The 27,705-nt window shown below is 35.1% G+C and overlaps 1 protein-coding gene across 3 annotated transcripts in view; it reads right to left on the reverse strand.

The window, feature by feature from the left end:
- The window catches only part of PRKG1 (protein kinase cGMP-dependent 1), a 1,349,224-nt gene that overhangs the window by 129,994 nt on the left and 1,191,525 nt on the right, over positions 1-27,705 (reverse strand). For all 3 annotated transcript variants that reach the window (XM_050805423.1, XM_050805422.1, XM_050805424.1), the window contains one exon: positions 1,087-1,161. In XM_050805423.1, the coding sequence (XP_050661380.1) occupies positions 1,087-1,161 (75 nt within the window). The remainder of the gene's footprint in view (positions 1-1,086; positions 1,162-27,705) is intronic.

Below are 27,705 nucleotides of genomic sequence, written 5' to 3' on the forward strand. Positions count from 1 at the left end.
CATCTTCATGGAGTCTCAAAGCAAAATACATTATTTTTTATTATTTTTTTTTTTTTTTGAGACTGAGTCTGGCTCTGTCGCCCAGGCTTTTGCAGTGGGGATCTCAGCTCACTGCAAACCTCCAATTCTCCTGCCTCAGCCTCCCGAGTAGCTGGGACCACAGGCGCCCGACACTTCGCCCGGCTAGTTTTTTGTTTTTTAGTAGTAGAGACGGGGTTTCACCGTGTTAGCCAGGATGGTCTCGATCTCCTGACCTCGTGATCCGCCCGTCTCGGCCTCCCAAAGTGCTGGGATTACAGGCTTGAGCCACCGCGCCCGGCTCAAAATACATTATTTTACTTCTTTTGATTTTTAGGTTACTACAAAACCAATGGATCAAATTCTGGCCCTGAACTATCTGTTTAATGCTAACTGTTGTCAATTTAATCCGTTAGGTATGCTATATGCTATTAAATACTAATTACATTGGGGAAAGAGGGGAGGATTATATAGATTACTGATATTTTAAAAATAACAATAATTTTGCAGAAAAAGCTAATATCAACTTACTTTAAATCTTTGTCAAAAATATTGTTTTAATCAAAGTATTCTTGTAGAAAGAATTGTATTTGTATACATCATAATTAATGGGATATTTACCATCTCATGTCATTTTCATATCAGTAACATCAAAGTTCAAAGTAATGATGAATTAGCACAGGGAAATATTTCTAGCCTTATTATTTTTGATACAATTCGACAGGCAACTGTGGAACACAACCACCATTTGTTCAGAAAGTATTTTCTGGAGGACAAATAACACGTTTACATTTAATTGTTTATATTAGATTTTAAAATAAGCATTTTTTCTTCCTGAGATCGTCTTCATCACAAAATTAAAGTTTTGTGTTTGAAGAGAGACATACTACTAGGTAAACATACCATGTAATAATTATCTTGAAGAATTTGCTTCTTTTGTCTGTCAAGTAATTAGTTATTTCCTGTCAGAGTGTTGGGATGTGTCAAGTCCAACAAAATATTTGATCTTATTTCTATTCAAAATCATTTTTCAATCAAGATTCAGGCCAAAGGAAAAAATCCACTTACTTTGCTTTAGCTTCTGCATCTTCATATGCTTTATTAGAAACATCATCCAGCCCTCCAATCAAATGTTTGAAAGAGCTGCCAGAGGAAAAAAGTACAGTGATTAGAATAAATCTTCTATAAAGTAATAACAATGGCAACCTAATCAATGATATAATGAAACAATCTTTTATTTAAGGCATCTAAATAAAAAATAAATTCAAACACTTAATCTAAATACACTGTTAAGAAGCACGTTAGATATTATTTTTCCTGACTAGCATATAAACTCTATGAGATTAGGGACCACCTCTACCTTGTTCGCCAAGAGAGTTGCCAAAACATAAACAAATCTGGCAGCCATATCTGACAAAAGCAGATATTCAAATAATTGTTTGGAATAAAGTCTGTGACACACTAAATGATATACATCACAAAATCAATGAGTAAACTAAAATACTGAAATGACAGCAAGATCTACCAATTATGGAATGCCTCCTTTATGCCAGGTACTGTTATTTAAATTACCACTAACATATATTAATTCCAATTAACAAAAAAAAATTCTGAAAAACAAGCATCATTATCTCCACTTAACAAAATAGTAAACTAATGTTCACAGGCAAAATAAATACGCGGAATACAGGAAAACAACAGGAGAGAGTCACAGAAAAATTAACTCATTTTGGAAGAGTGAAAAAACAACATTAGCATAAAACAGGAAGAGTGATTGAACTGCTTAAATCCAATCTATTCAGTATCCTGCTATGCACCTGGAACTGTATTCAGACTTCTATAGTGAAACATGATCAATTCTGTCACTAAAATAGTAAATACTACAGCATCAACACAAAATGAATAAACACATGCATACTAGAATCACCCTTGAAAATTACTAAATACAACCAGATACAGTAACTCTTACTATACACTACATTCTGGCAACTACTGAACTAGAATGAAGGAAAGAAAAAAAAGTCCCAGTACCCACATGATAATCAGAGCCTCACTTACATGGTACTCATATGCCAGGCATTGCTATAAGTGTTTTGCATGTAATAACAAATAGTTTAATAGTTCCAATGAGGTTTTTCAAAACAAAAGTCAATTCTTTTATTTTGAAATACTATGAGTTAGTATTATAATCTCCAATTATAATGGAGATAATTTTAAAGTACTGGAAGAAATTACATTTAATTTTAATCCTCTATCATCTTAATACATGTAAATGGTTTGTGTGTTGTGAATATTAAACAATAAGTTATGCATGGTCAGGTCCTGAAACATAGTAAGATGCTTGCTGATTTAAAATGTGAATGTTCTTTAATTGCTTTTACATATACTTTTTTCTTTTGAAAATCTATAAAGAGGAACATGACACCCTTCTTGGGCCTGGGTGGAGGGGAAGGGAGCAGCTGTTACTTCAGACTCTTGGGTAATGAGCTCATCTAGGGTGCATGGTAACTAGAATGCTGAACCTAATACATGAAGTATTTCTATCCATAAAGGGACCCCAAAAAAAGATTAGACAGAGACACAGGGAATCAAGAATCATATTCAAGAACATAAAGCTTTCTGTAATGAATTGTATTAATTCATGCCAAAACAAATGATTGCTAAATAGACAAATAATAGGCAACACTTCTTACAAAGTTTTCAAAAATATATTATCCATAATTAATAAATATAATTCCCATAGTTGAAAACTATGTTCAAATATTATTTTTGTCATTGTTCTTCATATGGTAAAATTTCCCACTTTCCCGTAGAATGTCTTGGTCCTTACCTAAACTTAGAGGGAATCCGAGATTAGAGAATGTCCTTAAAGCTAGATGCATTCACAACATAAACTAAAATATAGTATTTCTTTTATTATAAATAGACAATATCTGTCTAATTTTCTGGGTTTTTTTTCAGATAATAAGAAAATTTAAGCACAGAGTTTAAGTTCCTTGTCTAAGATGACTGCAATTTAGCAGCACATCCACCATTAAAATGTATATTTCATAAGGCTTCTGTCCTTTATATTTGGATATTTTCAATACAATGAAATCCAAAACATTATGAAAAGGTATTGAAAGAGAAGAATCAAATAATATTATCTAGGAAAACTGAACAACAATAATCACTAAAGCTTAGTTTTTCAAATCCATTTCGATATATTAAGAGATTGTGTTATTAGACATTTAAAACTCATAGTAATTCTGAGAGTTCAAGTAGTTTTTATTAAAAAAAAGAATCCTGTCTTCCTTCTATTATCTATTTGAATTAAGGACACTTTAAACAGAATAGCATATTACCAAAGAATAACAGAGTAAACTGATGATAAATTTGACAAGAATTAAAACTTTTAACTTAACAAATTCTGTTCAACACACTAAGCTAGATTAAAACTCCACAAAATATTATTTTGAAAATACACTTTGAAATTCTTAGTAGTAAAATATATAAATGGAAAAGCATAGATATGGTTATGCTAGATGGAGTTTTAAAGTAGAAATCAAGTAATATTATTAAGTTCCAAATGACTGCCACTGTCTGCAGATCCCTGTACTGATCAATGAATAATTTAAGACATCTTGATAAGCATAATTGATGGTGTTATAGAATTTATCACTCCTGGCACAAAAATGAACCAATTAGTGTTTCATTTTTTCCTTCTCTCAGACATTCTGTAGGAACACCTGCTGTCTGTGTGAACCCTCATCAAACAGACATTTAGAAAAGTACTACTATAGGTATCATATGCTTTTCTAAATAGTTACTCAGGTCCTATGACATTTCTTGACTAATGCCTTTTTTGTATTGTTATTCTATTCTGAAAAAGATTATTCTGAGATGTCGTGAAAACTCCAGCAACTGAATAAGTATAAACCAGAAAATATTATTTATGGGTTTTAACAAATATAGGTAACTATAGAAAAATCATTAAATTCTCTTTTTAAACAAACTCACAATTCATACACAAGTTACATTTTAACATTGTAAAATAAAACACCAAATTTCTACATACATGCTAAACTTTCGGAATAAATTAAAGACGTGTTACTGAGCAAATGGCTTTAGTTTAGGGCATCTCCACAGCAAACCTTTTTGCATGCACATATTTCATGTAAAATTTTGGGTTACTTTTCTTGGGATAGAAAATCTAATTTTACAAGTCTTGACATAATACTTTAAGGAGCATGGGTAAAATGTTATCAGTTGAGTACACAGATACTGAAAGAGAGCAAATGGGAAATCCCTTTTATGTTTATTTATTTTTTTAAAAAATTTATTTATTATTATTATATTTTAAGTTGTAGGGTACATGTGCATAACGTGCAGGTTTGTTACATATGTATACTTGTGCCATGTTGGTGTGCTGCACCCATCAACTCGTCATTTACATCAGGTATAACTCCCAATTTAGACATACTTGTCAGGTGGGGAAGGAAAAGAAAGGAAAGAGGAAGGCAGAAGGAAAAACAAGGAAGGGATGAATGAAAGAATGAAAGGTGGATGGAAAAAGGGAGACAGGAAGGAAGAAGAAACTGTAACCCTTACACACTAAGAATTTACACACTAAGACATTTAAAGAAATTGTCCTTAACGATATCAGTTAAGAGACTGTGTTTCTCATTCCAGGAAATTGTCTGTTTTAGAATGCTATAATGACTGTAACTCAGTGGGTAATAAATTTAGTTATTAAAATGTTTTCATTATAAAGGCAAAATATTCTGAAGGGAGCTGATTACTCAGTGGTATGTCTAAAAAGAATATAATTCGGTTGTTATTCGGTTGTGATATAATGAGACTTCATCTAGACAGAAATGGTCTTTAAATTATTAGAAAGGCAGTTCAAATATCAGAGATCAGCATTACCATGCTGCTAAAAAATCATTGCATTTAAAGTTTACTTTACAGTGTAATATATTTTACATGTGTATAAAATAGATATATATTTTATATATATAGTGTGTGTGAGTTAGTTGATTTAATTCTCATGATCTCCTATCCTTTATTCTGATATAATGGTTTAGAATTTTGTATAAACATTTAAAAAATGGAATATTTTCAAATTAAAAATAGGATGGGAGAAAGTCCTAACATTCAAAACAGTTTTTTTTTTCTTTTTTACACTTAATAGTGAAATGTTATAAGTCAAAAAGTGTAAATCTTAAACTGGAAGCTATTTCAAATACTTCAATAGTGCTAAGCAAAATGTTTGTCAGGTATTATCAGAAGGCTTGGAAAAGCCTTCTTAATTTCACAGACTATACCATTATGCTTTGTTAACCTAAATGTCAACTAAATTGTTTTTAAAAAATATTTATTTAAAAATATAGAAAGTTAGTGTTCCAAAGTAGTTAAGATGTTTTACTTAGCTAAGCCCAAGGTTTCAGAGGGATCCTTCACGGTTTTGGTACACTTATGCAGAAAATCTCTTGATTTACTTTGTGGCTTCAAGTGTTCTTATGTTTGTTACTTTTTGTTTATTTTATTTATAATTGGACAATCATAATTCTTAGTGGTTTACACTATCAACTGTCATGTGACTATATGTTTCCTTGGAGAAAAAATTACCTCCAAATAAAATAAAACCAGCCACATCCATATTTTCCAGTTATCCATCCATTTATTCATCCATCCATCCATCAATCCGTTCATCCAAACTCACATATATGTATGTATACAATGCCTACTATCTATAAGGAACAATTCAAGCTACCGTGCATTATGCAAAAAGAATAAAGTACAACTTTGAGGAATTTACAGTCTTATATTACAGATAAGATACAAAGACTTATAATATAAAGGTGGAAGTAATGAGTGGCTGAATGCTTATCAGAAGGAAGGCTATAGTGTACATAAAAATAATTTCATCTACTCAAAATCATATTAGATAGTAATTTCATAGAAAGCAATGACACTTTCATGAGTAAATAATTATTAGTATTTTCTTATCATGCACATATGTTTATATTTGCAAGAGAGAATTACACACACCAAAGTATTATATATTTGTCTGTGTCTTTGCTTTGTAATAATATCCACCTATCTATCAAGGGGATTATTCACTAGAAAAATGGGTTTCAAATAACAAACATTTCATTTAAACTGTTTCCTGATTATAATTATATGCTTTAAAAGGTACCAATTGAAAATAATGATTCAATTTGGCATACGCACAAAAGATTAAAAAGCTAAGAATAGGTTTCAGGAATTCTCTCCTTTTACTTACTGTTACTTTTGAGAAATAAAAAAAGTGACTCAGTGCTGATCAAGTTTCCATGTCTAACATGTCCATATAAATCAGTCTTTTCCAGGATAGGGTCTTGTTGACTAGGCTTATTATGTTAGTCAAATCATCTAGTTTTGAATTTTAAAATTACGTGTATGTGTGTGTCTGTGTGTGTGTATGTGTGTGTTTCCAATGGCAATACATGAACAAATTGAAAGACACTGAAGAACTCTAAGGGATAAATGATTTACTGTAATTTTACAATCTTTGGCTAAATGTTAACATTTTGGCATGTATCCTCCTTGATTTTTTTTTCAGTTATTTCAAAGTTGAAATTGTATCGGTTTAGTACTTGTTTGATTTTAGGTTGTCTATGCTTATACTATAACCACATTAATGGTTAAGTGTGGAAAACAGTCCAGTCAAGCATGTAGGACACTCCTGGTTACATAGAAATATCCAATATAAAATGACTAAACTTCTCAATTTTTTTGTTTATTTGCTTATCTAGTAATTCTACTGTTGGAATATTGGTGACAAATATTAGCTTAAGATTTTATTTTTAACTCTTTCTCACTTTTAATCCTTAACTGTTAAGAATATATACATCTTTTTGGCATGGATGTAGTGAAAAGGGAACACTTACATTCCTAGTGGGAACGTAAACTAGTATAACCACTATGGAAAATAGTATGGATATTCCTTTAAAAATTACAAGTAGAACTACCATTCAATCCAGCAACACCACTACTGTGTATCTTCCCAAAGAAAAAGAGGTCACTATGTGAAAAAGACACTTGTGCATGCATGTTTGTAACCGCACAATTCACAATTGCAAAAATATGGAAACAACCTAAATGTCCATCAGTCAATGAGTGGATAAAGAAAATGTGGTATATATACACCATGGGATACTACTCAGCCATAAAAAAAATGAAATAATGGCATTTGCAGCAACTTGGATGGAGTCAAAGACCATTATTCAAAGCGAAGTAACTCAGGAATGGAAAACCAAATATCATGTCTCATTTATTTTTTTTTTAATGTAGGAAAGTTTATTACATGTTACTTACAGTTTCCAACCTGAAACAATCTCAACTTTTCCTTAAGTATCTCAAAGTGCATAGGGGCAGGCACCAGTAACGACCTTGGGTTACAGTTGGTTTTTAAAAAATGGAATAATAACACAATATTTGGTGCCTTATTTTGAATTAAAAGTTCAAATTTGTATTCACCATAGGATTTATATTCAATAGAGTAACTGATTTCTGCTATTGCAGAGCCTATATCAATTTGAACCAATTTCAAACAAAACATGAAGATAATGAATATCATACATTATATGTTAAGGAATGAATTGTAAGTGTCCATTATTTTACTGACAAAAAGAAACTGAAAGAACTTTGTGTTTAGAATTTATTAAAATATGGATAGCCATATTAAATTATAAAAGAAATACTACTTTATTTTAAAAAATATAATTTGCACATGCATTAAAATCAATTATTATGTAGACATCTAACAAAAGCATTATATTTAAAATGTCAATCCAAAAGTAATGCAAAGTGCCATTTCCCGATACTTTGAACATAACAGAATTCTTTTTTCTTTTTTTTTTTTTTTTTTTGAGATGGAGTCTCACACTGTTGCCCTGTCTCCCAGTGGTGCAATCTCTGCTCACTGCAACCTCTGTCTCTGGGTTCAAGCAATTCTCCTGCTTCAGCCTCCCAAGCAACTGCGATTACAGGTGCCCACCACCACACTCAGCTAATTTTTTGTATTTTTAGTAGAGATGGGGTTTCAATATGTTGGCCAGGTTGGTATTGAACTTCTGACCTCGTGATCCGCCCGCCTCAGCCTCCCAAAGTGCTGGGATTACAGGTGTGAGCCACTACGACTGGGCGAGAATTTTTTATTTCATATTCAAAAGAGAGTTTCAATGGCCCTCCATTTTTTTTTTTTTGAACTCTTTTTTTTTTAATTATTATACTTTAAGTTCTAGGGTACATGTGCAGAATGTGCAGGTTTGTTACATATGTATACTTGTGCCATGTTGGTGTGCTGCACCCATCAACTCGTCAGCACCCATTAACTCGTCATTTACATCATGTATAACTCCCAATGCTATCCCTCCCCTCTCCCCCTTCCCCATAATAGGCTCCAGTGTGTGATGTTCCCCTTCCAGAGTCTGAGTGATCTTATTGTTCAATGAGTGAGAACATGCGGTGTTTGGTTTTCTGATCTTGCGATAGGTTGCTGAGAATGATGGTTTCCAGCTGCATCCATGTCCCTACAAAGGACACGAACTCATCCTTTTTTATGGCTGCATAGTATTCCATAGTGTATATGTGCCACATGTTCTTAATCCAGTCTCTCACTGATAGACATTTGGGTTGATTCCAAGTCTTTGCTATTGTGAATAGTGCCACAACAAACATACATGTGTATGTATCTTTATAGCAGCATGATTTATAAGTGGGAGCTAAGCTATGAGAATGCAAAGGCATAAGAATGACATAATGGACTTTGGGGACTATAGGGGAAGGGTGGAAGTGGGGTGGGAGATAAAATAATACATACTGGGTACAGTATACACTATTAGGGTGATGGGTACACCAAAATCTCAGAACTCACCACTAAAGAACTTACCCATGTAACTAAAAACCACCTGTACTCCAAAAATATTGAAATATAAAAGGAATATATGCATCTTAATAAAGGGTGTAAAAAGAGAAACACTGTGTTTTAAAAAGAAGTGTTTTGAGATTTTCCTACACACAATTTTGATATTATAAATATTCTATCTTAAATATTTATATATAAGATTCCTATATATGATTTGCCCTTTTCTAAGGATGATTGAATTCACAATCTTTTTGTAGAGTAGTAATACTACTCAAAGTATAATTGGCCCACTATTTGTTGCTAGTCTATAAAGACATAAACCCAGAAGTTTAGAAACTTTTCTAGCAATTTGACAATATTGAGACATCCAAGGGCAAGATCAGTGGACTTGTGTTTTTGAACAGGGTACAGATTTGTGTTACTGTCAAATCCATAAGGTGAGAAACATTTGGTAAAAGGCGCATACAAGTCATATGCAAGAGGGTATTATTAAATGTGTGATATTTTAAGATTAGTTTGCTAATTTTAACCTAAAGTATATAAAATTCAGAATCTATCTTACGAAGAGAATTAAAATTTAAATATACTTTACAGGAGTAATTGATATAACTGGCTACTAATGAAGGATTAACTAAAATAGAACCTCACTTGTTCTATTTTGAATACAAAATAAAAATGAAGGTCAGGCACAGTGGCTCACACCTGCAGTCCCAGCACTTTGGGAGGCCAAGGCAGGTGAATCACTTGAGGTCAGGAGTTCGAGACCAGCCTGACCAACATGGAGAAACCCTGTCTCTAGTAGAAATACAAAGTTAGCCTGGCGTGGTAGTCCATGCCTGTAGTCCCAGCTACTTGGGAGGCTGAGGCAGGAGAATCGCTTGAACACAGGAGGTGGAGGTTGCAGTGAGCCGAGATCATGCCATTGTCCTCCAGCCTGGGCAACAAGAGAGAAACTCCATCTCAAAATAAATGAATGAATAAATAAATAAATAAATATAAATTTTTCCAGTATGCTGATATTACTTTAAAATCACTTCTTCTATTCCCATCAATTCTTCTCTGCGAGACTGGTTTCTCTATTCCGAGTGTATTAAACAAAACATAAAACAGCTAAAGTACACATTACTCCCTGCAAGTGGCATTTCCATCATCCATCTAACCTAGATCAAAAAAGTTAACAATCAAGAAACAGGCACATTTGATACATTAAAGACTAGACAGTGAAATGCACAGTGTTCTTTCAAAGTGTACCAATTGCAGTCAGAATGGAGAATTGCTATTTCACTCATAAATTGTGGTTTTGTTACGATGGTAAAACAAGTATAATAGCCATTATCTTTCTTATTACTTGTAAACATACTTTCAATGACAATGTGATTAATTGGGGCAATTCTTTTCCTTTTATCCGGCGTTATGTTTGTTCTAATATTTTTACTGAAATAGGATTTTATGTATGCTGAATATAATAGGAAAAAATAGTGGGCATTTATTTCTATGCTTTTTTTCACTTGTATTTTTCTAGCAAGTCATTTGTATTTTATTTTACAAAAACATCTGTCCACAATGGATGGGCTGAAAATAAAAAACAAAACTGATCCTTGAGCACAGATCCTTGGAAAAGGACTGTCCTAGACCACTCACTTTCTCTCTCACCCCCACCTATGTGCCTCTTTCTGAATCCTATCTGATACCTTATGGTTACTTTTCAGAGCATACTGCAGAGTTCTGGAATTGTTAGTTTTTGGTCAGTCTCTTTCTCTATAAACTGAGCTATTTAATGTCGAGTTTTACAGATATTCTTTAACGTCCTGGCCCTTTCCAAAAAAACGTTTGCTGACTCCTGTTCTAGATTGTCTTTTTCCTTCCTCCATATCTAATCCAACACCAAATCCTGTACATTCTAGCTTCAATAATCTGAAATGAATCCTCTTTTCTATATTATCTTTGGGTCCCAACCGCCATTTTCTCACTGGAGAATTCTGTAACTGCCGTTTCCTTTAATTCCTCTCTCGTCCTTACACAGTGAGCAGAGTAATCTTTTAAAAACATAAATCAGATCACGTCACTCTTCTGCTGACCTCTACAACTTCTCTGAATTATCCTATGCTACTTTTGACCATAGAATGCTTCACGCATCTGCCTCAGGGCCTTTGTCTTCTGCCTGGAACATTTGTTCTCTAGATTTTCATGTTTTTTTCTCAGTACCATTCAGGTCTCAGCTCAATTGTTTCCTCTTTACACAGGACTGACCAACCCATACAAAGAAGCAATTACTCAAAATCCTTCTCGCTGTCATTCTGTGATTTTAACTCATTTTCACTCACCACTAGCTAAAAACTACTTCGTTTGTTTAGATATCTGCTGTCTTCCTCATGCCAAAATGTACATTTCATGAGATCAGGCACCTAGTCTAGCTTCTTCATCAATATCTCTCTTTAGGAACTAGAGTATTTCCTGGCCTGTAATAGAAATTTAAAATGAATTAATAAATAGATGGATGGACTCACCCAACCACCTACTCATTTATTCTTTTGTGTGTATGTATGTGCCCAGGATATGACAAGCAAACTCTTAAGTTTCTGAAGCAAAGTTTTATTTAAAATTCAAGATATATGGGTTAAAAGTTCTCTGTGTGTCTTAGGGTATCCACCTCTATGAACTCTTAGGACAAAGGCTTAGTTAAAATGAATGCCTAGCATACATTGTGGGTCCTAATGAAGCAATACATTGGTATAAATATGGGTGAAGTGATTCGAAACACTTAGCAATTTAACATTGAATTATATAGAGGACATTAAATAAGGGTAATTATTTTAGACCGTAATGAAATTTATATCCATGAATCCCAATTGCAATTAAAGTGGAAGAAAGGATTTTAAAATGCAGCATGACTTTCATTTTCAATTAAAAGCAGGAGAAATTGGAATCAAGTCTCATGTGATAATAGTTCTTAGCCTTTTCAGTGTTTAGGAGGAAAATATAAGACTAGGTTGCCGTAATGTGCCAACTCTATATGTTTCCTTTTCCTTAAAAATAAACATCTCTCAACTATACTTAAATCAAACAGTTCATGCAGTGGACATACTTTTTGTGACTGGCCAATTATTTTAAGTGTTAGCAATTCTCTTTACCTTACTATATAAAATCCATACTAACAAAAGTAGATATTACACATTATTCTTCCTATCATTGCCTTTCTGGGCCAAATTACACTGTTTTGACATGAAAACCAATGATAAGTTTCACATATGTTTAATTAATTTCATCAAAATACTATACTTTCCCAATGAAAACTATCAATACTAAATTAATTTTTTCATAACACTATAAATTCTCAATTTTAAGACCATTTTGTTATAGAACTATGTAGAAGCAAATGTTAATTTTTTTCTCCAAATTTTGGTATTCTCAAAGCAGAATACATGGCACCAACAAGCATCTTATGTATTAAAATTTTTTCAGAAGGAAACAACCGCAGTAGGGCTTACTTGAGGGTGAAAGGTGGGAGGAGGGAGAGAGAGCAGAAAAAAGTAAAAATTGAGTACTAGGCTTAGTACTTGAGTGGCAAATAATCTATACACCAAACCCTCATGACACAAGTTTACTTATATAACAAAACTGCACACGTACCCTAAAACCTAACGGAAACATTTTTTAAAATTTCAAATTTCTCTACTTACAAATTATTTAAAATTTACAAATTCAGGTAACTGGCAGAAAATCTTACCAAAATTGTCGAAAAATAAATAGACCATATTTATTAAAAACAATAAAATCTATAGCTAATATATTCTAGTTTACATAAATGTATCAATTATAGTAGATATCAGTTGCAGCAATCCACTTTTTATTAACTGACTATTTAAAAACTGCCTCTGGAAAACTCTGGCTAAGGAAAATATCATGGGAATGCAAATACTATGATAGTCACTGATTTTCTATTAAGCAACTTGAAAGTGAAATCTTAAAATGGCACAATAAATCTATCCCAAGCTATCTTTTTTAGTAGACTTTTTGTTATTTATTCTCTGAAACTCCTTGAAACAAAGACATTAGTTTAACATTTTTATAAATATCAATTACTTGACTTTTTATTTCTGCTGTCATTACACGATTGGAAAGGGCAATACATACTTTTCCCAAAAAAATAATAGAAGCTTAGCAATAAATGCATGCATCCCTTTATGTCACAAATTAATGTTTATATAACTTAGCAATATAAAAATTTCAAGCAAAACATGAAAATACTAGCTAGCATGTATTAGGATTATCCAAACTATTTTACAAGGATGTTCCCTGTTTTATAGGTAAGGTGATCAAGGCTAACAAAATTAAGAAATTTGCCCGAGGTCACATGTCTAGTAAGTGTCAATACTGGGATTTGAACCAAGGCAACCTGTTTCTAACACCTGCAATCCCAGCAGTAATTGGCACCATATTTATCTACCCAATATGGAAATCTGAGGTGATCTAGTTAATAGTTGTGGCTAAGATTTGGTATTAAATATCTGCTTTCTCTCTCTCAAATCCTACCCTTATGGCCAAAATCTTTTTTTTTTTTTTTTTTTTTTTTTTTTGAGACGGAGTCACTCTGTCTCCTAGGCTGGAGTGCAGTAGGGCGATCTTGGCTCACTGCAACCTCCACCTCCTGGGTTTAAGCAATTTTCCTTGTTCAGTCTCCTGAGTAGCTGGAATTACAGGCACCCACCACCATGCCCGGCTATTTTGTATTTTTAGTAGAGACAGAGTTTCACCATGTTGGCCAGGCTGGTCTTCAAATCCTGACCTCAAGTGATCCACCCACCTTAGCCTCCCAAAGTGCTGGGATAATTGGCGTGAGCCACCACGCCCGGCCAAGATTCTTTAAGAGAAATAATTTTTATTTCAACAGGTCACCTTCTTTCTCCTATTGTATTATGTGTATAAAAGTTCCAATTAGGGAAGTAATTAGTCCCCTGGGGCTGCCATAACAAAATGCCACACACTGGGTGGCTTAAAGAACAGAAATTTATCTTCCCACCGTTCTGGAGGCTGGAAGTCCACGATCAAGGAGCCACCAGGGTTGGTTTCTGGTGAGTTATTTTGTCCTGCCTTTGGCTAACAGGCCCCTCTGCATGTGTGCCCTGCTGGTGTCTTTTCCTGGCTTCCAAGGACTCCAGTCCCATAGGTTTAGGGCCCCACACTTATGACCTCATTTAACCTTAATTATTATACCTTTTTAAAGGCCCTATCTCAAAATACAGTCACATTGGGGGTTAGGGCTTCAACATATGGATTTGCTGGGGGACATAATTCAGTCCTTAATAGGAAGTCTAACGAAGGAACACCAATGGCAATCAAGACAATACACTTTCTTGTGTATTTGGGCTATTTAATATGATTTTCATTTGTAATTTTTGAAAGGTTCATAAAAAGAACTCAGCTTTTTATGCTTTTTATGAACCTTTCAAGAACTATAAATGAAAATCTTATTAAATAGATTTGCATTTTTCCCCTGGACTTCAAGTATAGTGACATTATCATCATACTTCTCTGCCATAGGAAGTACCCCATTTTTTTTCTAAAGCAAGTCTCCTTTTCATTGCTACTAATCACAGAGTCTTTCACCTTTCTCCTCTGGACTCTTGCTCCATCAATTACAATCTTTCTTATTGTTTCGTTATCTCCTTTTTGACTTTTCTTTCTTTTCTGTCTAAACAGGATGTTCTTTCCAAACCTAAAAAAAAAAAAAAAAAAAAAAAAAAAAAAAAGCAAAACTATCCTCTGTGGTCAAGCAGCCAGTGTGAAGGAGCTGCTTTTCCTATGTCTCATCCTCATTTTTCATTTAATTCTCAGCCTATTGCTGCCTGGAATTCTATTCCCATCTTTCTTTCACCCTTATTACAACTTTTCCCTCAACGTTATCATTACTCTGCTAACCATTCACCACAGTGGTCTCTTTCCAGGTCCCATCCTCAGTGAGCTATCTGAGGTTCAGGGACCTGCTTGCCTTCTTCCCTGGTTGCAGTCATGCAATAGCCGCTCATAGCACTCCACTAACCTGCTCTCTGTTGATCTCTGATGCCCCACTTTCCCTATTCTCCTCTTCTCCCCTTATGCTACCTTTCAGCATATGTGACACACATTCCTTCCTCTGACATTTCTTAAAGGTAAAAGGTTCCCCAAATTGTGTCCTTCGCCTTTTTTCTATTCAATATATTGAATTAGTTTTCTAAATATTTCTTGTTTAAGACAGGTTCAGTTTTTTTTTTTTTTTTTTTTTTTTTTTTTCTGCATGATCTCACTGAAACTTCACAACATCTCTATGAGGTAAGTACAGTTATCTCTGCTTTATAGAATACTTACAGCAGGGTTTCTCAAACTCAGAGCTACTGACATTTTGGACAAGATATTTCTTTGTTTTAGGGAGCTGTCCTGTGCATTGTAGGATGGTGAACAGCATCCCTGAACCCTACCCACTAAGATGACAGGAGCAAACCCAGTTGTGACCACAAAAAATGTCTCCAGGCATTGCCAATGAGATGAGAATGCATAAGTGACAAGGCTAAGAGAGGTTATGTAAACTTGCCTGGGACCACACAGCTAGAAAGTGATCTAGAATTTGATCCCAGGTAGTCTGATTTTTATTAGAACTTAGTTCTTACATAGTACACTAATTTAAGTTCTCCCATAAAATAACATTTAACCTTAAGACTTCAGTTCAGATCCCCAGGCCGATGACTTTCAAATCTAAATCCGTATCCTTGAACTCTCCAGACACATACTGTCATCATTTTTCTCAGTGTCATATGTATATCTCACCTACACCTTAAACTCAACCTAACCATAACTGCATTAACCAGCTTTCATTCAGACTTGTTAGGTTTTCTGTCTTTCTAATGGCATTATCACCTACCAATAATTCAGGCTAGAAATTTTGATGTCGTCTCTGACCCTTCCCTTTTACCCAAGTCCACCCAGTCTGCCTTTGCAATCTCTCTTGAATTTGTTCCTCTTTTTCCTTTCTACTTCCACTGCCTTATTCAGGTTATTGACATTCTTATTTCAGAAGCATCCTCTGTTTTACTGCCTTTGATCTCTCCTACCCTACTCTTTCCCCAAACACAACCATGCTTTACAGTTGCCACTTACTTTGTTGGTATAAAAGCAACAGACTAAAAAGAGTATAATTGACAGAGCATGGTCTTAGTGCAGACAGTCCTGGAATTCCAATACAGTTCTGTAATTCTGACCAAGTCACTGGGCCTTTCTGATCATTAATTTCTCTCTGAAACTTTTTCTGTTTTCTGTTCCTACAGGGCTATTGTGGGGATTAGCTGACATGAGTGTATTAAAATAAAAACATCATATTTAGATGCTGAGAAAATTTATAAATTAGCTTGTATGAACTCTTCCTTTCTTTTCCACCACTGACCACAATCTATATCATCTATAACTGGGCTCTTCTCAAGTCATAATGTTTTATTCCTCTTTAAGTTATTACTTGAATAATTTTCATTTTTCTTTAGTCTACCCTTTCTTTTCAGGTAGCTAGGTGACCTTTACTATTCACTTTTGACATTTCAGAGAAAGTTCGTTTGAGCTCATTTCTACCCCCAATTTTCTGAAGTCTTAGATTTGTTAATTCTTTTCCAGAACAAAGAAGCAATCACTAAAGAATGAACAATCTTCCAGATTCTGTCAATAACAAAGTTCTATGTCTCAACTGCAAGAAAAGAACAAATGTCAAACTAACTCTTCTAGGATGGTGATACATCCAATGCCTTGGGCTGATTTGCCCCAGTCATGTTGTTCCAACCAAAAACTTAAGCTGGCAAGGGTGCAGTGGAACAGATGTTCTCATATATTGTCACTGGAGAGTAAACTGTATAATGATTCTAGAAAATAATTTAAAAAATACATATCCTTTGAATAAGTAATTCTAGTACTGTATATTTCTAAAATACGGATAAAGTTTAACACAGAGAATTCCTTACAAAATAAAAAAATTAAAATGAGCTTAAATGCTCAAACACAGTCAAGAAACTATAACAAAGAAACTCAATTATACATGAGGTGTTTTTATTAACATGGTAAATTGCTAATGCAATGTGGTAAAGTAATGTGCTATAACAGGCTTTGAAAATAGAATTATATTCAAATACCATTACTTACAAGATGTATGTTTTGCAACATGACAGTTTGGCTATCTGAAGCTTAATTTACCTTTGAAATGGAGGAAAAAAAGAATACCTTGCAAGTTTGCTGTGAGAGAAATTAATGACTATTTATCTATAGTAGATCTAGCATCTATCTGTATATATTAATATCTCTATCTCTGTGTATGTGATTTATTAATGCTGCCCCAGAATGTAGGCAAAGCAGGAGAAAAATATCTAGGCAGAATTATCTCACTATTTAAGGACATATGAAATTATCAACTGTAATTCCCTTTGAATGGCAGGATTGTATTTATATGTCTCTATGCTTTCCAATCTTTCTAAAACAAACAGTTATTACATTTGTAATCATATAACCTAGACTATATTAGAAAGATAAAAAAAGGGAGAAGATTTAAAGTGAACCCTATGGGAATAATGCAAAATAATTAAATAAAATATGTTATTCAGCCCAAGTGGGTTTCTTGTTTAGATGACAAGGTACTATCTCCAGTGCAGCTAGGAGGACAACACCCTTCTTGCCTATTAAAGGCAAATCATGATTTGCCTTTCCTAGTCTGGCTTTCCATTTAAAACTAATTCAATTATATGACCGTAGCAAAGCAATGGCTAATACAATCATTGTACTTTATGCAAAGAAGTAAATTATAAAAAGTCCTCCTTTGTAAACAAAGCTCTCTGGAAATGAAGTTTCACTGTTATTGTGGCTTATGCTAATCCAATTCATACATCTATGCTATGAGTTTCAAAACGAGTACCAACTGCTAGACATATTGAAAAGAAAAGAAAAGTCTTAGATCTTTATGACCCAGCTGGGCCTGTAATAACTGTCTCATCAGGGAAGTGTGAATACGAAAGTAAGCAAAACCATTTAACTCTACCAAAAAAGTGCTGTGGATGTCTAAAGCAGAATTCCATTCTCAAACTTCATGACTATACAGTGAATTTTTAAACTGATTGCTAAGGTTCTCTCAGAAGTAAATCCTGGTTTCCTCCCCTCCCTGCTTTACCTCTGGAACACAAGAAGCATTATAACGTCTCCTCAAATAAACAGCCAAATGTTGTACATAAAAAAGGTAAAGAGATTTTCAAATATAAAATTTCAATTATCTTTTTAATTGAAGAAATTAAGATGGATATTTATGATTTAGAAACTGAAATGTTTTGTATTTTCTTATTCACTCATACAACTTGTTTGTGAGTTTCAAAGACATTGCGAATTTCTAAATAACAAGTTTTATAGCATCCAATGGACAAAAATGCCAGCCTTAGAAATATAGTAAGGTTGCAAGCATTTACCAGAAAAATGAATTATTTATTCATTGGTGCAAAACAAAATAATAACTGTAATTAACATAATCAAAGCTGTGATTATTATATTTTTAAAATGATTATGAACTCCAACATCAATTTCCATTCATCATCTGATTGTAAAAAGTAAAACAAAACAAAACCCACATTTCTAACTGCCAATGGACATCTGCTGACTATCTGCATACCACGTCGGCAGCCTGAACTTAACATATCCATAACTGAATCAGCCAGTTACTTCCATCGCAACCTGCTCTATCTTGATCTATTCTTTATCTAGTATATACATCTATTGTTTGTTTTTTATTTATTAAATACATCCAAGTCTCCTAAGCTAGAAACTCTTCCCTTTCATCCCTCACATTTAATTATTCATAAAAATCTACTTCAGACCAAAGTTTATTTATTCTTATTTTTATTTTTATGTCTTGAGCCAGAGTCTGCTCTGTGGCCCAGGGTGGAGTACAGGGATGCGATCTCGGCTCACTGCAACCTCCACCTCCTGGGTTCAAGCAATTCTCCTGCCACAGCCTCCCAAGTAGCTGGGACTACAGGTGTGTGCCACCATGCTAGGCTAAGGCTAATTTTTGTATTTTTGGTGGAGACAGTGTTTTACCATGTTGGCCAGGCTGGTCTTGAACTCCTGACATCAAGTGATCCACCCGCCTCGGCCTCCCAAAGTGCTGGAATTACAGGCATGAGCCACTGTGCCCAGCCCTTGACTAAAGTTTAGGCTCTTAAGCTCTAATGAACATTCTTTAGGACTACTGCAGCAGTATCTTAAAAGTCTGCCTGTTTGAGTTCCTACCCATTGTAATTAATCTCCTACTCTCTTCCTTTGAAAACACATACAAAATACAGTTCCAATGGTTCTGTTGGTTGCTTATTGCCCCCAAAATAAATCTAGATTATTTCAGTTTGAGATACTAGGATATTTATTTACTATCTATCCCCATCTCTTCTTTCCAAACACATCTTCCAGCTTTCCACCTAATTATCCAGTTCCTTGTCCCATAAATCCTCTGTTATTGCCACACTGCCCTTATTACAGTATAAAAGTCTTTCTAAATTCCTTGTCTTCCATACAAGTCCTTCCTTCAGCAGTAGCTGTCCTTACCCTTCCTTCCTCGCTTGTAATATACCTACTCAAACTTAACGACTTGGCTGTCATGTTATTCTCTCCAGGAAGTTCTGGGATGCTACCGGCCAAACATATTCCTCCATCCTCAATGTTCCCCAAGTATTTTGTTGTTACCCGAACTGCAGTTTCTCATGCTGATTTTTGAATGCATCTGTTTGGACCAAGAGTTAATCCAAAGAAGGAGAAGCCTTTGCTATTCCCCTTTATATCTCCGGATCCCAGAATAGGATTTGGTGTGGAATCTGTATTGATAATTGATTTATTGCCTCTCAGTCCCAAATTTACTCTTTCATCTGCTCTGTAAAAGTGGATCGGGTTGACTGGCACTGAAACTTTGTCGGCAGAGGGCATCGGAGAGATACTTCAAGGACAAAAGGTTCGGCTTCCTGGTTCCAGTGTTCTTGGTAGGCTCTTGAGGTTTCTCTCATGTCTGGGATACTACAGTACCTGGCAGCCAGCAGCTTCCCCAGTGGACTTCCCCTCAGGTGGTTTTATACCTCCCTTTACAGAGCTTTCCTGCACCCTACAGTGCAGATTTCTGGTACAAGTTCTATTGGCTTGGCATCACAGAGACTTCACTGCCATCCAGTAAGAAATGACTATATCCTTCCTAATAGGGGGTGATTTTCACCCCACAGGGGACATTTGGCAGTGCTTGCTCAGGGCATGCATTTGAATGTCACACTGGAGAGGTGAGGGATACTAGTACTTAGTGGGTAGAGGTCAGGATGCTGTCAAACATCCTACATTGCACATGACAGCCCCCCGCCCCAACAAAAAACAACCATCTGACCCCAAATGTCAATAGTGGTGTGCTTCAGGAACCCTGCTCTATAACAAGGTCTAGCTCTCAACCTCAGCAGGGTGGAGTGGGGAAGGGTGGGGGGGGGGCAAGAAGGGAGGTGTCTTCACTGGGTGCTCTCTCACAGTAGTGTTAGTGAATACTCTTTATATCTGCTATTTCTATATTTTCTAAAGCTTCCTGTGCTTTTTACTAGGTAATCCTTTAATATTCAAGTCCACTATTATAGTTACTAATTTTTTATCATAACACTTTGCTGCTCAAATTACTACATGCTGATTAGATTCAGATTAAATGGCATCATTTATTCATTCATTTCAATAGATAGTGGGTGCTTATTATATTTCCGGATACTGTGCTAATTGTGGATGCAGCAGTGAACCAAATAAACATAGTCCTGTCCTCCTTAAGCTTATAGTTTGTAAGTCAATATAGATAAAGAAGTGTTGTAAATGTATGGTATGGAAATAAAAAGACAGTACAATGAAAATCAACAGGCGAGTCACAGTTGTTACGGGATATGATGGGAGTGAGCTAGTAAGGGCCCATATGTTTTTAATGAAATAAATTTATTAGCTGAATTGATAAAATTGTCCTTTAAATTCTGTAATTCCAGTTGTTCAGTCAGGATGATGGAGATGTGACTCGTGAGGTTCTTATCCATTTGAAGAGTCATTTGGAACTCAAATATTTTACCACTGATCGATCTGTCTATTTATGTATTGAGAGATATCTATATAGATCCATATATCTACGTATATTTAGAACTAGAATTATATTAAGATTTAATTCAATGAAAATATTTTAGTTCAATTCATAAGCCATCAATTCCTCTTTTTCAGATGGACTTTTTTGACAATATCATGATTTATTCATTTTCATGACTCTAAGATTCTTGAGGGAAACTGTTTTTAGACATCCCTATATATCATAGCACTGAGCCTAGAGCATAAAACTCACCTGATACTCTCAGTATGTGCTTATTGAATTAATAAATGTATGAGTTTTCTGTCTTAGTCATTTACAGAATAATGTGGGGCATGTGAAAAAGCACTGAAACAGATGTCATGAGGCCTGTGCTGTAATCCCGCCCTTGACATTAAAGAGCTTGGACAATCTGTACTCCCTCTGGGACTCAAATTCGCCATTTTTAAACTAAAGGATTCGGAAGAGAGGTTTTTTAAATTCTCATTATTTTCTAAAATCCTGAGATATAATGAATGCATTATAATATAAGAATGTGAATACCCAATCTGTACTGATTAATCTTACTAAACAGTGTGATTTGAGTATACCTGACATTTCTGGACCTCAAATTCTTCATTTGTAAAATAAGCTTATTTATAAAAGGGGTTAGACAACTATGGTCCTTGGGAGAAATGGCAGAGTTGAGTTTTCATGCCAGAGACTGTTTGGCCCACAAAGCTGAAAATATTTATTGTTTGGCCTGTTCTAGAAAATGCTTGGTAAGCCCTGGTTTGTAGGTTCCCTTTTACTTCTCCTTCTTAAATCTCTTCTATGACTTTCAGACTTATCCACTTACCATATAAAATTTTTAACAATAATTTTTTAAGTGTGTTAAATTTTGATTAATGGCTTACCAGCATATTAAAAATTGAGATTGGACTTCTTTTACTTTGAGCAGAGTCAAAAGGTTACTAATGAGGACCTTTGTAAGTTTGTGGCTTAACAGATTATTGCTGGAAATTATCCATATAACAGAGATGGAAATAAGCATATAATATTCAAATATTTGCCTTTAAAACCCCAAATACTAGATGTCTCGATGGTTCACATATGGCAGATAACCAGTAAGCTCTGATTGGGCAGATGAACCAACAGTCTGGGCATCCCAGTCAGTGATGCTGTATATCATTGTTATAAGGACTTGCAATAGGATGAATGTCTAATACCATTTTAAAGCCAAGCAAACATGTGAGGAGTTGTCTCAACTGTCTCTTTCCATGACTTTAAACCACAAATGTTGTCTCAGGGTATACTCCTTTTCCAATGAGAATATACTTATTTTGTTGTTAGATCATGCTTGTTCAGGGCATGCTATAATTCAACTCACATCATTAAATTGAACCAAGATAATGTCACTCTTCCTTCTAAACCTCTGGATTTTATCTTTCCTGCTTAATACATATTTTTTGAAAAACACACCAGTCAATAACAGCTCTGTAAAAAAAGACAAGTTCAAATAATTGCAGCTGACACCATTCTAACAAGGCACATTTGTTTTCCTGTGATCATCCTGCCAATATCCTCACATCACCCTAGATTTTATTCTGGAAAATGAACCAAAATAAAATCCACTTAGGCTGGAGGAAAGGCTGAGGCTGTGAAATATTTTAAGTTTATCATCCTATTAGTTAAGCAATGTGACAACAGGCGATGTGACATGTGGAGTTCATACAGTCCTATCATGTGGACACAGAGTGATAAGCTATATGAGAAGAAGAATACAGGTGACCTAGGTGGGCAAATCACCATTGGGTGCATGTTTCTTCCTGAGACTGACCTGGTTGGTGAACTTAGAGTGGTGCCTGCAAGGGTTTGCTGTCCCAAAATCTCCCCTCTACTGTCCCTCTTCTCTCCCCCAATGGCACCTGACATTCTAAAATATTCTTTTGGATTTTCACAATTTTTCATTGCTCAGAGGTATGTTATAATGCTAATAAGTATTGCAGAGAACCATTTTAATCTCTAGTTAGCTATTACTAAATTGATGCAAAGCCTGAAGCAAACTTCTAGAGAATGCAAGAGTAGAATTAAGAGGTGCAGGAATCAACAATAAAAAGAGGTGTGTGCATGGGGAGTGGAGTGGGAGGGGGATACAATGGAAAAGAGTTACAGAAGATGTGTACAGAAGAGTAAAGTGAATAAATTGAGGGAATGGAGTAAAGAGTGCCAGTGTTTGGAAGACAAACAGATAGATGGCATCAGGAGGAGCAGCACTGGAAGACACCACAGGCAGTGCTGATCAGACGCTTCAAATCAGTTCTTTTTACGTATTTGCTTTATTTTAAACAGCTGAGTACAGGATGGAGAAAAACTGGAGCAGGACAACTATGGATAGCCCTTCACTTTCCAATATTGTTTAAGTCAGGGGTCAAGAAACTATGGCCAACAGGCCAAATTCTGTCAGCTGCTTATTTTTGGTATGGCCATGAGATAAGAATGATTTTTACATGTTTTAATGATGAGAACAGAATCAAATGCTGAATAATACTTCCTGACATAAGAAAATGATATAAATTCAAATGTCAATGTCCCTAAATAAAGCTTTATTGAAACACATCTGTCCTCATTCATTTACATATCATCTTTGGTTGCTTTTGCACAGCAAAGACAGAGTTGAGTAGCTGAAACAAAGGTAATTTGTCCCATGAACCTAAAACATTTACTATCTGGCTCTTTACAGAAAAAGTTTGCCAACCCCTTGTTTGAGTCATATAGTTCTATAATAGCTTCATGCCTGAAGATCCCACTCAGAAGATAAAACTCCCGCACTTAATACAACCTACCAGGCAGTTCAGTGATCATCCATTCTTCCTTGAGTACGCACTTTGGTGAGCCTTACCCCCCAGACCCAAGTTGCTTATCAGAAACACCTATAACACCCTCCCTAAGAAGAGTTACATAAATACTATTTTCTCCACTTATTTCTATCCCGTTTGGCACTCTGGGTTCCAATGGTCATGCAGGTTCCTGCATGGCTGGTTCACTGCGTGATCTTCCTAACCTAGAGCATGGATTCAGTATTTCTGTTTCTTTGCCCCTGGAACTTGGAGTTGAATATCTGAATAAATGTGGTAACAGGTAATGGAGGAAGACACAAACTCACCATAAGCAATAAGGTTTGGAGAAGATTCAGATAGATAGGAGCATCAGACATCTCATCCTTGGGGACTGATGCTGTTGTGGCTAAAGTTACAAATGCGTTCTTAACAGAGGCTACACGTGGAAGGCAGTGAGGCTTTCCTACTAGCACTGGTAAGGGAACAAAAAACCATTCTAATACAGACACCAATTTGTTTCTAATTCAGCTGGTTCTATATACTCAGTTTTCAAACCTATTTTGAATTTGTGTCTTGTTCACCTATTATCCCAGTACCTGACACAGTAATCAGCCATTCCTTCTTATCTTTCTCTATGAATAAATATAAAAATTGCCTAGTCCAGGTCTAATGCCATATGTGTTAAAACATACCCAGTTTTAATACTTAGGCACCAGTCTGGGTGCCAAGGAATAGTCTTTAGTTTGCTGACTCCAGTGATGTTTTTCTCTGTGTCTAATCTTCCTCAGTAATCTATTTGCTACTCTATTATTACGGACCTTGGGATCAACCTTGGTCTTATGAGTTGCTCCCCAATTATGGCAAGAGCCTTGGTACATTTTTAAATATATGGCATATGACTATGTCAGGTGACTATAGTTTTGGGAGGTCAAAAACTTGAACATGGTAACCCAGTCTTCCCTGATATGTAGAGATATCTCAGTTTCAGAGACTGCTACTTGCAATGCCATACAATCTTATGCTTGACATTTCCTTCTAATTTCATCATTTTTATGCTCTATCACATTGCATTTGCTCTGGACTAGTTCTTGGTTTCTACTTCCTAGACTGTCCCAATAAAAAAAAAATTGCCCCCATAGTATAAGAAAACATCACAGAGTGTCACTGATGGTAGGGACATCATCAGGCATATATGCTATATAAATCATTTCATTCTTAGTGTCTTCTAGGGTCCCATGAGGGCCTCAAGAATCACCTGGAGTGATTCTGAGGGAAAGAATGAAGACCACTGGATCCTTTAGGAGTCTTACTCCCATGACAGCCAAAAAAGTTCCTCTGTTTTCTTTTTAATTGATTTCATTTAAACAATGGGCCTGGTAAAGCAAAAGTATGAAAAGAATTGGTAATATGATATTATATTTTAGCTTGACATTATCAGAGGTGAAAGGGAAGATAATTAGTGGCCAGTAGGGCCCAGGAACTGACCAACAAAAATGGACGATGGTCCTGGTTTTTGCCAGATGTCACCTCCTTACTTGCTGGATTAAAGAAGGATCTAGAATGTCCTAGGAGTAGAGGGCAATCAGACAACTGGGGCAGCAGAGGACTGGGAGAGACATGCAGGGATCTCAGACCAGTGCTATTTACCATCCAGCATGAAAATGTTTCAATTTTCATGACCAGTATGGCTGTATCTCAGAGGCTACACAGTGAATCAGGGATAGAGTTAGGACTCTGATAATTTAAATCTTAATTTTCTGGGGAAAAAATATGTAACCCTTTAAGGTTTACTAATAATTACAAGTTGCTGTCTTTGAACAATTATCAAAATGATCCTCGATGTGTCAAAAAATCAATTATCTTAATAGAACTTTTAGCTTAAACAGCTTCCCATAACAGTGAATAAGCAGACATTGCATAACTGATTACAGAAAGAGAAGTATACAGTCAGTCTTCCGTATTCATGCATTCTGTATCTGTGGATTCAACTAACTGTAGATCAAAAATATTTAGCTCAAAAAGACATTGGTTACATCTTTACTGAACATGCATAGAAATTTTTACTTGTAATTTCCCAAACAATGTAGTATAACAAGTTTTTACATAGCACTTAGTTTTTATTAGGTATTATAAGTAACCTAGATATATTTTATAGTACAGGGAAGACATGCATAGGTTATATGCAAATACTATGTCATTTTATACGAGGGACTTCAGCATCTGTGGATTTTGGTATCTAAAGGGGGTCCTTGAACCGATCCCTCATGAATACTAAGGAATGGCTGAACTTAGTTTTATATTTATTTCTTTTCACAGATTCCAAAATAAGAGGTACCAAAGGTACTTAATTGTTTCTTATATATTTAAGGAATTTATTAATGGATGGTTGTGTTAGACTAATATTCTTTTTATACAATATTCATAAATTTTGACATCACCACAGATACTTATTAAGATATAAGTAAACTACAAGAAACCAATATTCAGAGAATGCCTTTGAGGACACCATGTATCTGTTTATCATCTTCTGGTTTGTCAATGAGCACTTAAAAAAATTCTGACCATGCATGATTAGTTACAATAATGTTCTTTTGCTCTCCCTCTGGAATGATAAAGCATAATCACTGGCTTATGGAACATGGTACCTCGCTTGTAAATTTGTGAAGGAAGCTACTTTTGTTGACAGTGCTAATGTCTGCCATCTGTCTGCATGGGATGAAGCCCTGGTGCTCTTCTAATTGGCCATAAATTAGGTATCAGCAGCAGGCTTTTGACAGGATCCTTCAGTTACAGTTTCATTTTTTAAAAAACAAAGCTGTGAATTCAACATTTGGTCAGAAGCCCAACTTCTCTGCTAAGAGTATACAAATGCACTTTTTCAATTCTTAGACTCAAGCTGATTTTTCTGTATTTGTGCTTAAGGAAGACCTCTCTCAAGGTGTCTTCTCCGTATATAACCCTGAAGATAAACCAACGCCAAGTAGAGAAATACGGCTAAACGCAAGGGAATCCTGCGCCTTCTGTAAGAAGAGGAAGGGCATATTTATTTAGTGCTCACTTCATGTATTGTTTTGTGCATGCACATTTACCTATGTTAAATCATTTATTTTCAAATCAATTTTACGATTTTGATAATGTTATTCCATTTTGCAGACAGGAAAACTGAGACTCAGAATTTAAGTAATTTACCCATATTCTTGTAAAATGGTGCAGTCAAGATTCAAGTATTGAGCTTTGACCACATCCATTCACTTGTTAGTGTACACTGTATATGCCTACGTTTGGATAAGGAGAGAAAATTAGGATTAGGGCAAAGCTTCAGTTTCATTCCTCCCCTCACTAGATTTCCTCGCTTTATACTTTAAAAGAGGCAAGATTAAGTCCATCCAAGTTCCCATAACTATCCTTATCTACAACCCAGCATTTCTCTACAAATTTTCCACCTTGCCTCTTTTTCACTTTTCAGAAACTCAAAAATACATATATATGTGCTCTCCAAGAACCTTTCCTCATTTGCCCACAATTTCCTCCCCTGGGGCTCCATTTATCAAATATCCCCTTTAGTATGTCATTCACTCCATCTTCCTGGATACTTGTATACTGTAGGCTCAGTGTTCTCACTTCCTTTTCACCTAGTCACACTTGGTAATCTGGATTCCATTCATAACGCTTTAATAAAACTGTTTTCTCCCAGGTTACTAATCCTATTGCCCTTTTCTCTATCTGCATGCCTCTCAGCTTGTAACACTGTGATTATCTCTTTTCTCATGACATATCCTCTTGCTTTCTGAAGTCTCCTACACTACTCTGCTTTCTAGCATCTCATTATTCTTCGCTGGTTTTACTTTCCCTGACTA

Source organism: Macaca thibetana, chromosome 9, assembly GCF_024542745.1.
Source record: "Macaca thibetana thibetana isolate TM-01 chromosome 9, ASM2454274v1, whole genome shotgun sequence".
In the NCBI taxonomy this organism is placed as follows: domain Eukaryota; kingdom Metazoa; phylum Chordata; class Mammalia; order Primates; family Cercopithecidae; genus Macaca; species Macaca thibetana.